The following is a 12,015-nucleotide window of genomic DNA, read 5'->3' as shown; positions in this document are numbered from 1 at the left end:
CTCAGATGGCGTGACTTTACACTAGAACAATGTCCACCTCTCCAATCAGCTTTGAGTGACCCACACATTGACAAGAACAATGCAAAGGTTTGATTTTCATTGTAATTGTGTCCTTTGAAGATGGTTAGGGTTTGTGATTTGTAGTTTTTGGTGTGTTTTTGAGCACTGATAGGTTACGTTTTTTGCTTTTTGCTTAGTCTTTTTTATTGCAAAACAATAATCATCTGTGCAATCATTCAGTTGTGTACATCAAATTGTTTAAAATAACAGTCACACAGAGAGAAAATATTAAAAATATAAAGATATTTATCTAAATAAGTACAAAAAAATAAATATATATTTTTAAATGAGTAAATAAGGCTCAGGAAACTATTTAGAAATGTCTTAATCTTTTGATTATTAATTATTAAAAGTGATTATTCTAAATATATATATATATATATATATATATATATATATATATATATATATATATATAGACATAGGCATATATATATACATTATAAAAAGTGTATATTAAAAGTGATATGTATATATATGTGTGTGTGTGTGTGTGTAGTCATTTGTTTCTGTTCTTATATTATTACTGAGTGTTTACTAGCCTATTTACTTATTTTATTGCAGACTATTTAAAGGAATAGTTCACCCAAAAATGAACATTCTGTTATCATTTCCTCGCCCTCAAGTTGTTCTAAACCTGTATACATTTCTTTCTTCTGCTGAGCACACAAGAATATTTTAAAAAGTATGGCCTCATTGACCATCAACTGTTTGGTTACTGACATTTTTCAAATATATTATTTTGTGTGCAGCAGAAGAAAGAAATTCATACAGGTTGAAACAACTTGAGGGCGAGTAAATTATGGCATTTTTATTTTTGGGTGCTCCATTTAAAGCTAGATAGTACACCACTAGCCTAGCTAACTATCTAATGATATCTAATAGAAAAGCTATCTAACAAGATTTATGCATTTTGTTTGTCTTTTGTGTTATGTAGGCGGCTAGGCTACATAATATCGTAAATGTGGTATTTTAATAAATAAATAAAAAGCTTCGCAAATTGCTGGAAATTATCAGTTATTTTGATCGCGAAATCATTAATGATTAATGAATATTAAATAGCTTGCTTTTTCCAGATTTTCTTCTGGGTGGGCACTTTATCGACGCTCCACTATCTCGCCTATCTGGATCAGCAATCCGTGTTTCTGCCCTCTGTTGCGGCGCCTGTTCTTTCTTAGCTGCATGCTTCCAGTGCGCTGCAGCCTCACCCTGCATCAGTCAAATATCCACCTTATCTGGTCCAAATGGCTCTTCACGTCCCCAAAGCCCCGGGCTTTGCCCAGATGTTAAAGGATGGTGCAAAGGTAGGGCTGCTGAAACCGTGTTTTGCTCGTATTGTGTTGTTTTTAAGAGCACACGCAGTGACTTCCCATAGATGTTTCTAGAACATGGGCCTCATGCCGTCCAACTACCGGTAAAACTAGCAGACGCTTGAGACTTCAACTAAATATTAACGTTTTGTACAAGGTCGTTAATAACATTAGGTCTTCATGAATTATCTAAGGTTAGATAGTGAAAGGGTTCCGCTAGAAAGTAAAGGATGTATGAAGTTAGCATGTTAGCTGAAAACATGTGCCACTGACAGACACTCCTCACACTTCCATCACTCATCCGAATGTCTCGTAATCATACAGTATTAGACAAGGAAAATGCTTTTGTTAAACGTCAGAATTAAAACACTATTTATTTAAAATCTACATTTTTATTTCGCTTCTATAAAAATGCCGTTTTGTGCGGTTCCTCATTTATCTGCGTATTCGTTTGTTGATATGCTGATCATTTAACGCAGATCATTTAACTTAGTTATTGTATTTAGCACAATAACTTGTTTTTAACGATTCAGTGTTTGCAATTAATTAACTTTTGTAAAGATTTAGATTTGAAATATTTAGCGTTTGAGATTTAATTATTTATTTATTTTAGGTTTTCACACCTATAGTTCTGACATGTAGTTTTGATGAGCATTAGTATATCCAAAAGATATCAAAAATACTATTCTTTCTGATCCATCCATTTAGTTGTCTTTGAATGATATAGTAAGGGTGTGCAAATTTTTATTTTTTATTTTTTTTGAAATCTTAAACTTTAACATTACTGCACAATGAAAGCAAAATTGGCCCCCATTTTTGTATGCTATACATTATGAAAATATCAACTTGAATGGCTGATCTGTCACTGCCCAGTATTTAATTTTGTGTTTACATTTAAATACTTTTAAAAAAGGAAATCGGGTTGCGTGTTACTCAATTTTGTATTTTAAAACCACTAACATACCCCACCCCACATGTTTTATATTTTCAAAATATGAAATTACTTTTTGTCTTGTTTGTTCTTCACAATCAGCACTATTCGGGTCTTGAAGAGGCTGTTTACAGGAACATCCAGGCATGCAAGGAACTGGCACAGACCACAAGAACTGCATATGGACCCAATGGTGAGGCTAATTTGTTTGTTTAATGTGATGTCTTAGACCTTTTTTATGTGAAACTACTGGATTCTGACTGGACTGTGCATGTTTATTTAATTCTGTACAGGTATGAACAAAATGGTCATCAACCACTTGGAGAAACTCTTTGTCACAAATGACGCTGCCACTATTCTGAGAGAGCTGGAGGTAAATATTAGTAATTGTGATAAACTCATTAATTGAAGGTGCAGTAAGTAATTTCTGAGAAACGCTGTTGAAAGTGGATCGGACTGAGAGCTAGGGCTGGGCGATAAACAATACCATATCGATGATATTCGTTGATAACGATGATAAGCTCTGGATATTTTTTTTACTCGATATGGATTAATCTAACAGCCCATCACAGCAGAAATAAATGCGACAACATGATGTCTGTGTGAATGAATGGCGTGGTTTTGTCTGATACACAATCTCACACACCAGTGTTTTCTGCATCTGCCGTCTCAATATATGAGGACATGAACTTCATTTCCAGAGACGCTTTGTGTCACTTCACAAGCTTTTCACCCTTTAATTTGCAGGCATGAAAACTCCTCACCTTTCGGCGAAATTCGCCATTTTAAAACCAAAATGGGTCACCTACGTGATTTGTGCAGATCCGATGAGAAAATATTTATGGGGTGGGAGGGGGGGTCGTGGTCGTGGCCAGCATTTACCCGCTATATCTCTATAGTTACCATAAACTTAGCAGCTTTAAAAAACCAATCATCATTCCTAATGCCGAAACCTGACAGCCAATCCGAGTCAGAGTAGGGCAGAATTGTTTTCAAAGTCTTTAACACCGCGAGTCTGATGACACACTGCCGAACAAAGAACCGCACGTCGGAAGACAAGCCTGAGGTAAGTTAGCTTACAATGTTAACTGTCCTGTCAGATACAGACAGTGATGTTGCCAATGTCATTATTTTTAATTTTGACATAGAAGAGGGCGGGATAATATCGCGAGCGGGCGCCGTGAGCGCTGAGCGAGCAGGAACAAGTAACAGTGAGTTGTCGTTGAAAAAGATGGATAATGCAAAAAAGCTGTCGGGGGCTAAAAATAGAAAAAGAAAGAGGGGAAAGGAGATGGCATGTCAACTGATGCGACAGCAGCTAAATAAGTGGATGGTGAAGGGCTACAGGTAGGATTTTGTTTTGTGTGACGTTCAGGCATGTAGGCTAATGCCATCGGGACTACCGGGAGATTCCCGGTGGGCCGATTCATCTCATACTGTTTTGTTTCGTTTTTTGTCTTAACGGCCCATAAAACTCGTACATCGGCGGCCCATTCGTTTTGTTTTGCTTAATTGGCGGCGCTGGGTTAGTGCGTAATTGGTGTGTAATGCATTGGTCAATAAAAAGTCAGCGTTAGTTTTTTTTTCTGACACCCCATGAAACACGTAGATCAGAAGTTGCATTGTTTTTGCACCATACGTGAGTAACATCAGTTTGTTTCACAGAACAGAGATATGCTGTTGTAATGTTAGCTATAGTAACAGGCCAGTTGTCCTGAGCTGGAGTGCTGCTTGCGACTAACAAACTCTTGCTTGAATATACTCTTGTGTACAGTTTATTTTTAGTTCTTCCTTGTCGTTCGTTTTGTCTTATTTGCTTTTTTGCAAAGCATTATTTTGTTTTGCTGCACCTATGATAAAGAGACATCCACTCTTGCATTGCATGTTCATGCATTTTGGGGGTGGAGCAATGAAGAAAGGGTTTGTTTGGGTTGATTTCAAATGTCATAGTGTTTCTCAGAAATCATTTACTGTACCTTTAATGCTTATAATTTGGAAGAATATCTCCATTTATTGTGTCTATTTTTCCCTCCTCCAAGGTTCAGCACCCAGCAGCCAAAATGATCGTGATGGCATCCCACATGCAAGAGCAGGAAGTAGGTGATGGCACAAACTTTGTGTTGGTGTTTGCTGGTGCTCTGCTGGAGCTCGCAGAGGAGCTGCTGAGGATGGGCCTGTCCGTTTCAGAGGTCAGTAAACAACAGATCTAATGCAGTATGTCACTGTGCACTAATTTTCATTAATAAGAATAAATCCAATCTGATTTGAGATTCAGAAAGTTCTGTTTATAAGAAGCCTAAACGTTGCAATCCGATCTGCATTACATGAATTACATTTTTTTTTTAAATCCACAGTTTAAAGTCTGTGGGATAATGCCTCTAGAGATGATGTGAGCATAATTGTTGTTTTTGACATGATGGTGTGTGTGTATATTAGGGGTGGCACGGTACATGAAAAAACATCCGAACCGTTCGGTTCGCTTGTCTCGGTTCGGTGCGTGTGTGCGTCGCGCGGTTCGCACGGTTCGACGCATGCGCAATGTAGCCTTGTGCCCGTGCTACTGCTAATACAATGCTAAATCATAAATCAGACAAATGTAGAATAACATTACAATGTCCAGCAATCGATTTAAATAGTACACTGGGTTTACTTAGACATTTAATGAGATCAACTCCACTAGGCTATATGTTGTTTTTTTCACGTGAATAAATAGGCTACATAGATCGACTGTTCCACGTACCGGTATGTACTTTAATGGTCCAGTGGCAGAACTTGCCAAGCGTGTCAAAGGTTCTGAGTTCTAATCTGCACTCGTATATATTTTTCTTTTTCATCAAAACCGATTATGTTTATCAGCGGTTGTATATCAAGCAGGGACAGATTTGTATGAATTTTGTTTTGTGATTTCATCGGAACGAATAGAGTAGCCTAGAGTCTCCTCAACGGACTGAAGCGCGCGTCTGAGTGAAGAATGTGCGGCCGCTGCGGTGTGTGCGCGAGCCACGAGAACACTGTATCAGCGCCACTGATCGCAACGGCAACGAGCACTTTGATCACTTGATTAAAAAAAACACATTTCAGCGCTAGATTGCTTCTTATTTAACAAACGAACGAAACGAATACTTTGCTAGTTAACTGGAAATGTTTTATTTATTTGTATTGGTACATCCGTGCTGGGACATAATATCAACCCTGGCAAAAAGTGGTGACAAATAACTGTCCGACACAGCCCACGGGAAATGAGAAGCTGCGTTTTGCAAACACACCCCATTTATGAAATAAATAAATTAATAATTAGATAATTCAGCTATATATCATATGCTGAAGTAAATTTTTGGAGTGTTAAAGATTAAAAGAAAAAACAACAACAAGAACCGTACAGAACCGAAAACCGTGACCCTAAAACCGTGATACGAACCGAACCGTGGGTTTTGTGAACCGTGCCACCCCTAGTGTATATATATATAAAATGTAAGCAAATATTTAGCAAATATGAACTGATCAATGGATGAGACTGAAACTGACCTAATAAACATGTTCATATGACCTAAAATGTACGTAATCTTACACATCACGGTGTTGCACATATGCTCAAGGTATGTTTGAATCTGATAGAGAAAATAGTCAGATTTAAAGGTACAGTGTGTAATTTTTAGCGGCATCTAGTGGTGAGATTTGCGAATTGCAAACTGCTAGTCACTCACTGCCTATCCCTCCCTATGCAAACTCGAAGGAGAAGCTACGGTGGCCAACGTAGGATCGGAAGATGTTGTCTGAGTCAGCAGAGAGTAGCAAGTCAAGCAATGAGTTTTTTTTTATATTATATTTTATATTAAATTATATTTACTTAATTATTCAGTAAAACCACATGTTATTGCGATTGTTATTTTTACTTGTTCATCATTGTGTTAGCTGTTAGTCTTTTATTCACTGACTTTACCATAGCTTGTTTCCATGCTAGTTAGTATAAGATAAGAGCATCAAAGCAGCTAGGTAAGGGGAAATAACTAATGTTACGATGTCCGAGGCGTCGTTCAGACAGCATGTTTTTCTCCACGTTTGCCGCGTCAGGGACAACCTGAGTATTCTGCTTCGTCTTTTTCTGCTGCTTCTCATTCAAGTTAGTGACGAAACGCGCTGTTTGTTCGCTGTCGCCTACGGTAGAAACATGACGTCACAATATGTCGACCTTCATAGAAGGGGGGTGCCCGTGGTTATGTAGATATAAATGACTCATTCTAAGGTAATAAAAACATAACGGTTCATTAATTAAGGTCTTTATACACCACTGAAAACATAGTTATGGATCTTATATTGCATTTCTGTCAATAGATCCTCAGAAATATTACACATTGCACCTTTAAGCGTTTACATAATTCATTTTGTCTTGCTGATTGGATCATTCCAGGTCTACACCACCCCTTAAATCCAATCCAACATTTTTTGGATCCAGCTCAATCAGATCAGTTTAGGTGTTTACATGAAAGCTTTACAGTCCAATTGAGCCATCAATCCAATTATAAAATGATTATTTGGGTGTATGTAAACGTAGCTACTGTCAGGATCGAGGTTTTCATTATTTTTTAAACTAGTTTAAGAAATCTTTTAAAAATTAAATCGTGTATTTTGATAGTCTTGGCAAATTCCCAAAGTTTGGTTCTCACAATAAAAACGATGATTTTTTTTTAGAACTTTACATTTTTTCATAATGTGTTGAAGTTAATGCCAAGTTGTGAACTAATGTATCATTTATTTGCATTATAGATAGTTTATTTGCCTGAGCTGATGATTATGTTGATTATTTATCCCAGGTGATTGAGGGCTATGAGATGGCATGTAAGAAAGCTCTGGAAATTCTGCCTGATTGCGTCTGCTCGTCTGCTAAGAACCTGCACGATCTGGAAGAGGCCACGGCCATGATCCGCTCAGCTGTCATGAGCAAACAGTACGGCAACGAGGACTTCCTGGCCAACCTCATTGCACAGGCCTGTGGTAAGGCATGAGTTCTTTGGGAAAGTGAATTTCAAAAGTGAATTTTGTGATATAATTTTAGGGGTCATTTTAATTTTATTATTTATTTTACAGTGTCTATATTCCCTGAGTCTGGCAATTTCAATGTTGATAATGTAAGAGTGTGCAAGATTTTGGTAAGTAAAGTTTAATAAATAAAATTTAGGCCATTGCTTTAAACTAAATGATTCCTAGAGTGCCTGTGGGTCAGTTACATTGTTTTTTGTATTTTTTGTAGGGCTGTGGACTGAACTCTTCTACTATGCTTCATGGGATGGTATTTAAGAAAGAGACCGAAGGAGACCTCACATCAGTGAAAGACGCAAAGATAGCAGTGTTCTCCTGTCCGTTTGACTGCATGACTACTGAAACCAAGGTAGAAAAAAGCTAACTGAATTAGATTAAATGTCTTTATACTGTCTACCTTGTGTCTCTATGGCTGGACAATACTTTCTTTGTGTGATGTTCAAAAAAGAGCAATAAATCACATTCTCCTTTTTTATTTATTTCTGTTCGGGCTTTCTTCCTTCAATATTTCTTTCTGATGTTTCATAGGGCACAGTACTTATAAAGAACGCGGCGGAGCTCATGAATTTCAGTAAAGGAGAGGAGGACCTGATGGAGCTCCAGGTGAAGACTATTGCTGATTCAGGGGCCAATGTGATTGTGACAGGAGGCAAAATTGCTGATATGGCCCTTCATTACGCCAACAAGTACAAGCTCATGGTGGTCAGGTGAGAGAGAGGAAGATCCCTCCCTTTTTTGTGCAGCTTGATTCAGCATTTTTGGCTTTTTAAATGAGAATTTAGCTATATGTCTGATATTTATGAACGCTGTTCGTTCTTCACCAAGGCTGAATTCAAAATGGGACCTCAGAAGACTATGCAAAACTGTCGGAGCCACTGCGTTGCCCAGATTGGTGAGTTAATCTTGATTTTCCAGGCTGGATTAGAGCTCTTCTTCACTAGTGCCACTTTGTGTAAAGCAGTGAGTTGGTGATAAGCCAGTCCGCATCATTATGTTCGTTCTGTGTCAGTGTCTCTGTTGCTAATTTTTCCTCTGGACAAACAGACTCCGCCGACTCCAGAAGAGATGGGACGCTGTGACAGTGTTTACCTGTCTGAGGTTGGAGATACGCAGGTTGTGGTTTTCAAACATGGTAAGAAAAGACTGAAAATTCTGCTTTACCATCTCAGGAATAAATTACATTTTAACATATATTAAAATAGAGAACAGTTGTTTAAAATGTTTACTGTATTTCTGATCAAATAAATGCAGCCTTGGGGTGAAATGAGTCACTCACTGAGACTTGTTTTCTTGGCACTCTGTAGCTTGATTAGCAAATTTTGCTTTGTAAGTATTGTTGTTTGGTCTGGGAGTGACGTATCCAGACAGCTCATGCCATCTCGCTCCCATTTCTAGATAAAGATGATGGAGCCATCTCTACTTTAGTAATTCGTGGGTCCACAGACAACTTGATGGATGACATTGAGCGTGCCATCGATGATGGTGTTAACACCTTTAAAGTCCTTGTCAGGGTGAGCTAGTTTAAAATTCCACCACTAATCCAATCCACTTCTAACTGAATCATGAAAAAAATGTGACACTAACAGAACTATGTTCCCTCAGGATCCGCGTCTTTGTCCAGGTGCCGGTGCCACTGAAATTGAGCTTGCGAAACACCTCACCTCCTATGGAGAAGTAAGTAAATCAATCTAATTTCCCTTTTCTGCTGGCACACCTTAAACAGTGTAAATAATTTGAAACTGCCTCTAAAGTCTTGCCCAGGCCTGGAGCAGTACGCCATCAAGAAGTTTGCAGAGGCGTTTGAAGCAGTGCCCCGTTCTCTGGCTGAAAACTCTGGCGTGAAGGGCAATGAGCTGATCTCCAAACTCTACGCCACACACCATGAGGGCAACAAGAACTATGGCTTTGATATTGAGGTGAGGGGCCCGCAACAAACGCTTGCTTTGTAAGGGCTACAAGTAGAAACAGCAATGGGAGAAGAGAAGCTATTTATAATTTAGAGGCAGCAATCCTGAAATAAATAAAGAAGGTTCCTAAATCATGCATTTTAAATAATACATTTCACAGTCTTGAGTTCAGGTTTTATACAATTTAAGGCTACAAAAAGTCTTAAATATCTTAAATGGTGTAAGAATAGTCTTTAATTATCATTTCAAGAGGTCTTAAATTTGGGGACAGAAAAATGCTAATCACCTTATGGTTTAATTTGAATATTAAACTTCAAAAGGCGATGATTTAATTGAGCGCTGAGTCGTTTCAATGTAAAAATGCGGCGCTGTTATGCATTTTACAGGCTTGTAGTTTCACAGCGGTTCGCAATTAATGAATTCCACACCTTTATGCGAGGCGATTGCTTATGATATACTGTTGATGAATTATGGCAGTGTTTTTCTTAAGGTGTTTGTAATTGTTTATATCATACCTGCAAACTCGTCGCATTTCTAAAAATGTATCTAGAATAAATGTATCATTTTGAACTCATCCCTTTTCATAAAAATGGTTTAAAGGCTGAAATGTAAGGTTTTATCATTTTATAAAACTTTTTATTTGAACTTGTATTATGTTATCATAGACGTTGCTCTATCCTGCCCATACGGTAATATTTTATTTGTGCAGATCTTAAAAAAGGTCTTAAGCCTTCAATTAGATGTTAAAAACTCTGCTTAGATCCTGTTAATGTGTTATTGATTTCTATGTGCTTTTTAAACCATTTAGGGAGAGGGGCCTGCGGTGAAGGACATGCTGGAGGCCGGTATCCTCGACCCATACCTGGTGAAGCACTGGGGCATCAAGTTGGCCACAAACGCAGCCATCACCATCCTCCGTGTGGATCAGGTTAGTGCTTCGCTTTACAACTATTTGCATATCATTCAATTTCTTATTCCATCCATATTTATCAATTCAGGTGCTTTGTTAGCCTGTTGTTTTTTGGGGGGATTATAATGTGATGTGTGTATGCCAGATCATTATGGCAAAACCAGCAGGGGGACCCAGAGCCCCCAAACAGCAAGGACACTGGGACAAGGACGATTGGGAAGACCAACCAGAAAAATTTGATACACATCACTGATAAGAAATCAAAATAATAGCAAAGGTGCACAAACTAAAGCCACTGTTTGGAGTGATTAACCCACTGGAGTGAACCGGGTTGCATGAGCACTGTGTGGAAATTCACCTTGAATTTGTTGTTGAAATAAGTTTAGCCTGACTGCAGTCTTTACATCACAGATAACAGTTATGCTGTTTTAATTTGTAACACATTGATAAATATTAATTCAGATGGTTTTTATCCTAGAACTTTTTAATTGGATAATTTCATCCTGAAAACCAAGAGATAATGATTGGACTGAGTATAATGGTTGTTTCATAACTATCAGTTTAAGATCTAGTTTTGCACTTCACAAGCATCACTAACTTCAGTCTCTGTGACACTTTGAATGTCATCTGGGGATTTTGGTGCAGTTTACTTGCATGCCGCATGCACTAAAAACACTTTTTCCTCAGGATTTTCCCCTGCTAACGTTTGCACTGTGCTCAATTGCCTGTCTCTTAAGTGTCTGATTATGTCTGCTTCTCCTCCACAGATTATAATGGCCAAGCCGGCTGGTGGACCCAAAGCTCCACAAGGAAAGAAGGACTGGGATGAGGATGACTGATGTCACTAGCCTGTGTGTCTCTCTGTCATCGTCTTAGCTTTTCAAGTGTTATGTATTTAATATCTTGCCCCATTCTTTTTGTATTTTTTTTTTTAGAAGCCATCCACATTAACAATGAGTGGCTCTGAGCTGTTTTTCTTGTCCCAATAAAGGCACTTGAGCTGTCAGCATCCTTGGCCTTTCTTTTAAATAATTCTTGGTGTATAACAAAATGCAGTGTAATTGCAACAGTTTGATATTCTTGAAAATTGTTTATATTCATCCAGTTAAATTAACACTATGCCTCTATATAGTAATGGGAGTCTTTGCAGCACTATTTTTGTGCAGATTGGATTATTATTGTGCTGAGTTGATTCAATCCTTTCCCCAAAAAATATTGGCCAGGTTTCTCAGACAGGGTTTAAATTAAGCCAGGATTAAGCCTTCGTTCAATTAGGACATTTAAGTAGCTTTTATAAATGTTTGTTTAAAAAAAAAAAGCACTAGTGTGAGTGGAGGTCTGGTTATATCAAAGTCTACAGATATAGACAGATTTGCTAATTGTTAAGTTGGCGCACACTAATTATTTTATATTTATAGTAAATTAAATGTGTATGTAATTTATAGATATGTGTTTGCTAACTGTTATCGGGGTGCCAATATTTAGAAATCTTTAAAAAAATCAGATTCATATAGCAATGAATGCATAAAGGTAATTTCAAAGACAGTATTATTAAAAATTGATTATACATATCACACCCTCCAGCTAAAAATGGTTACCACAGTTAATGTTTTGCTTTAGTTCTTTAGTTTTGCTTTAGTTATGAGAAATGTTCCGAATCTTTCTGTAATTACTAACTGGGACTAGTCACAGCACTTCCATATTGTTGGTTTGATTGCTTCTGTTCTAGTTATTTGTAAGGCGCTTTGTCTGCTAAATTATTAAATGTAAATTATTAATATCATTAAAAATTGTTCACTTATATTGTAACTAACAAATAATAATTATTACATAATCAATTAAATTATTTTTATTGTGTGG

The 12,015-nt window shown here is 37.5% G+C and overlaps 1 protein-coding gene across 2 annotated transcripts; it reads left to right on the top strand.

Moving 5' to 3' along the window:
* The first annotated feature begins 1,204 nt into the window (after positions 1-1,204).
* On the top strand, positions 1,205-11,164 carry cct8 (chaperonin containing TCP1, subunit 8 (theta)). Of its 2 annotated transcripts, XM_082157433.1 has the most exons (16): positions 1,205-1,364; positions 2,404-2,494; positions 2,595-2,674; positions 4,341-4,490; positions 7,113-7,293; positions 7,387-7,448; positions 7,550-7,687; positions 7,867-8,045; positions 8,164-8,230; positions 8,383-8,470; positions 8,734-8,849; positions 8,941-9,012; positions 9,090-9,254; positions 10,054-10,173; positions 10,301-10,432; positions 10,923-11,164. In XM_082157433.1, the coding sequence occupies exons 1-15, from the start codon at positions 1,305-1,307 to the stop codon at positions 10,406-10,408; spliced, it is 1,677 nt and encodes a 558-aa protein (XP_082013559.1). In that variant the 5' UTR covers positions 1,205-1,304; the 3' UTR covers positions 10,409-10,432; positions 10,923-11,164. The 2 variants fall into 2 exon arrangements, with proteins under 2 accessions (XP_082013559.1, XP_082013560.1); XM_082157434.1 differs by lacking the exon at positions 10,301-10,432.
* Positions 11,165-12,015: the final 851 nt, after the last annotated feature.

The sequence above is a fragment of the Leuciscus leuciscus genome, assembly GCF_965113295.1.
Source record: "Leuciscus leuciscus genome assembly, chromosome: 24".
NCBI classification, from domain to species: Eukaryota; Metazoa; Chordata; class Actinopteri; order Cypriniformes; family Leuciscidae; genus Leuciscus; species Leuciscus leuciscus.
The sequence above is the reverse complement of the archived record's forward strand: the minus strand, read 5'-3'. Positions and strand labels throughout refer to the sequence as shown.

What these genes read in the sequence shown, in the direction of transcription:
- cct8 (XM_082157433.1), top strand. Translation starts at nt 1,305, where the DNA reads ATGGCTCTTCACGTCCCCAAAGCCCCGGGCTTTGCCCAGATGTTAAAG. An exon ending in GCATGACTACTGAAACCAAG is followed by an intron (nt 7,688 to 7,866) that starts GTAGAAAAAAGC and finishes GATGTTTCATAG; the next exon opens with GGCACAGTACTTATAAAGAA. An exon ending in GGTTGTGGTTTTCAAACATG is followed by an intron (nt 8,471 to 8,733) that starts GTAAGAAAAGAC and finishes TCCCATTTCTAG; the next exon opens with ATAAAGATGATGGAGCCATC.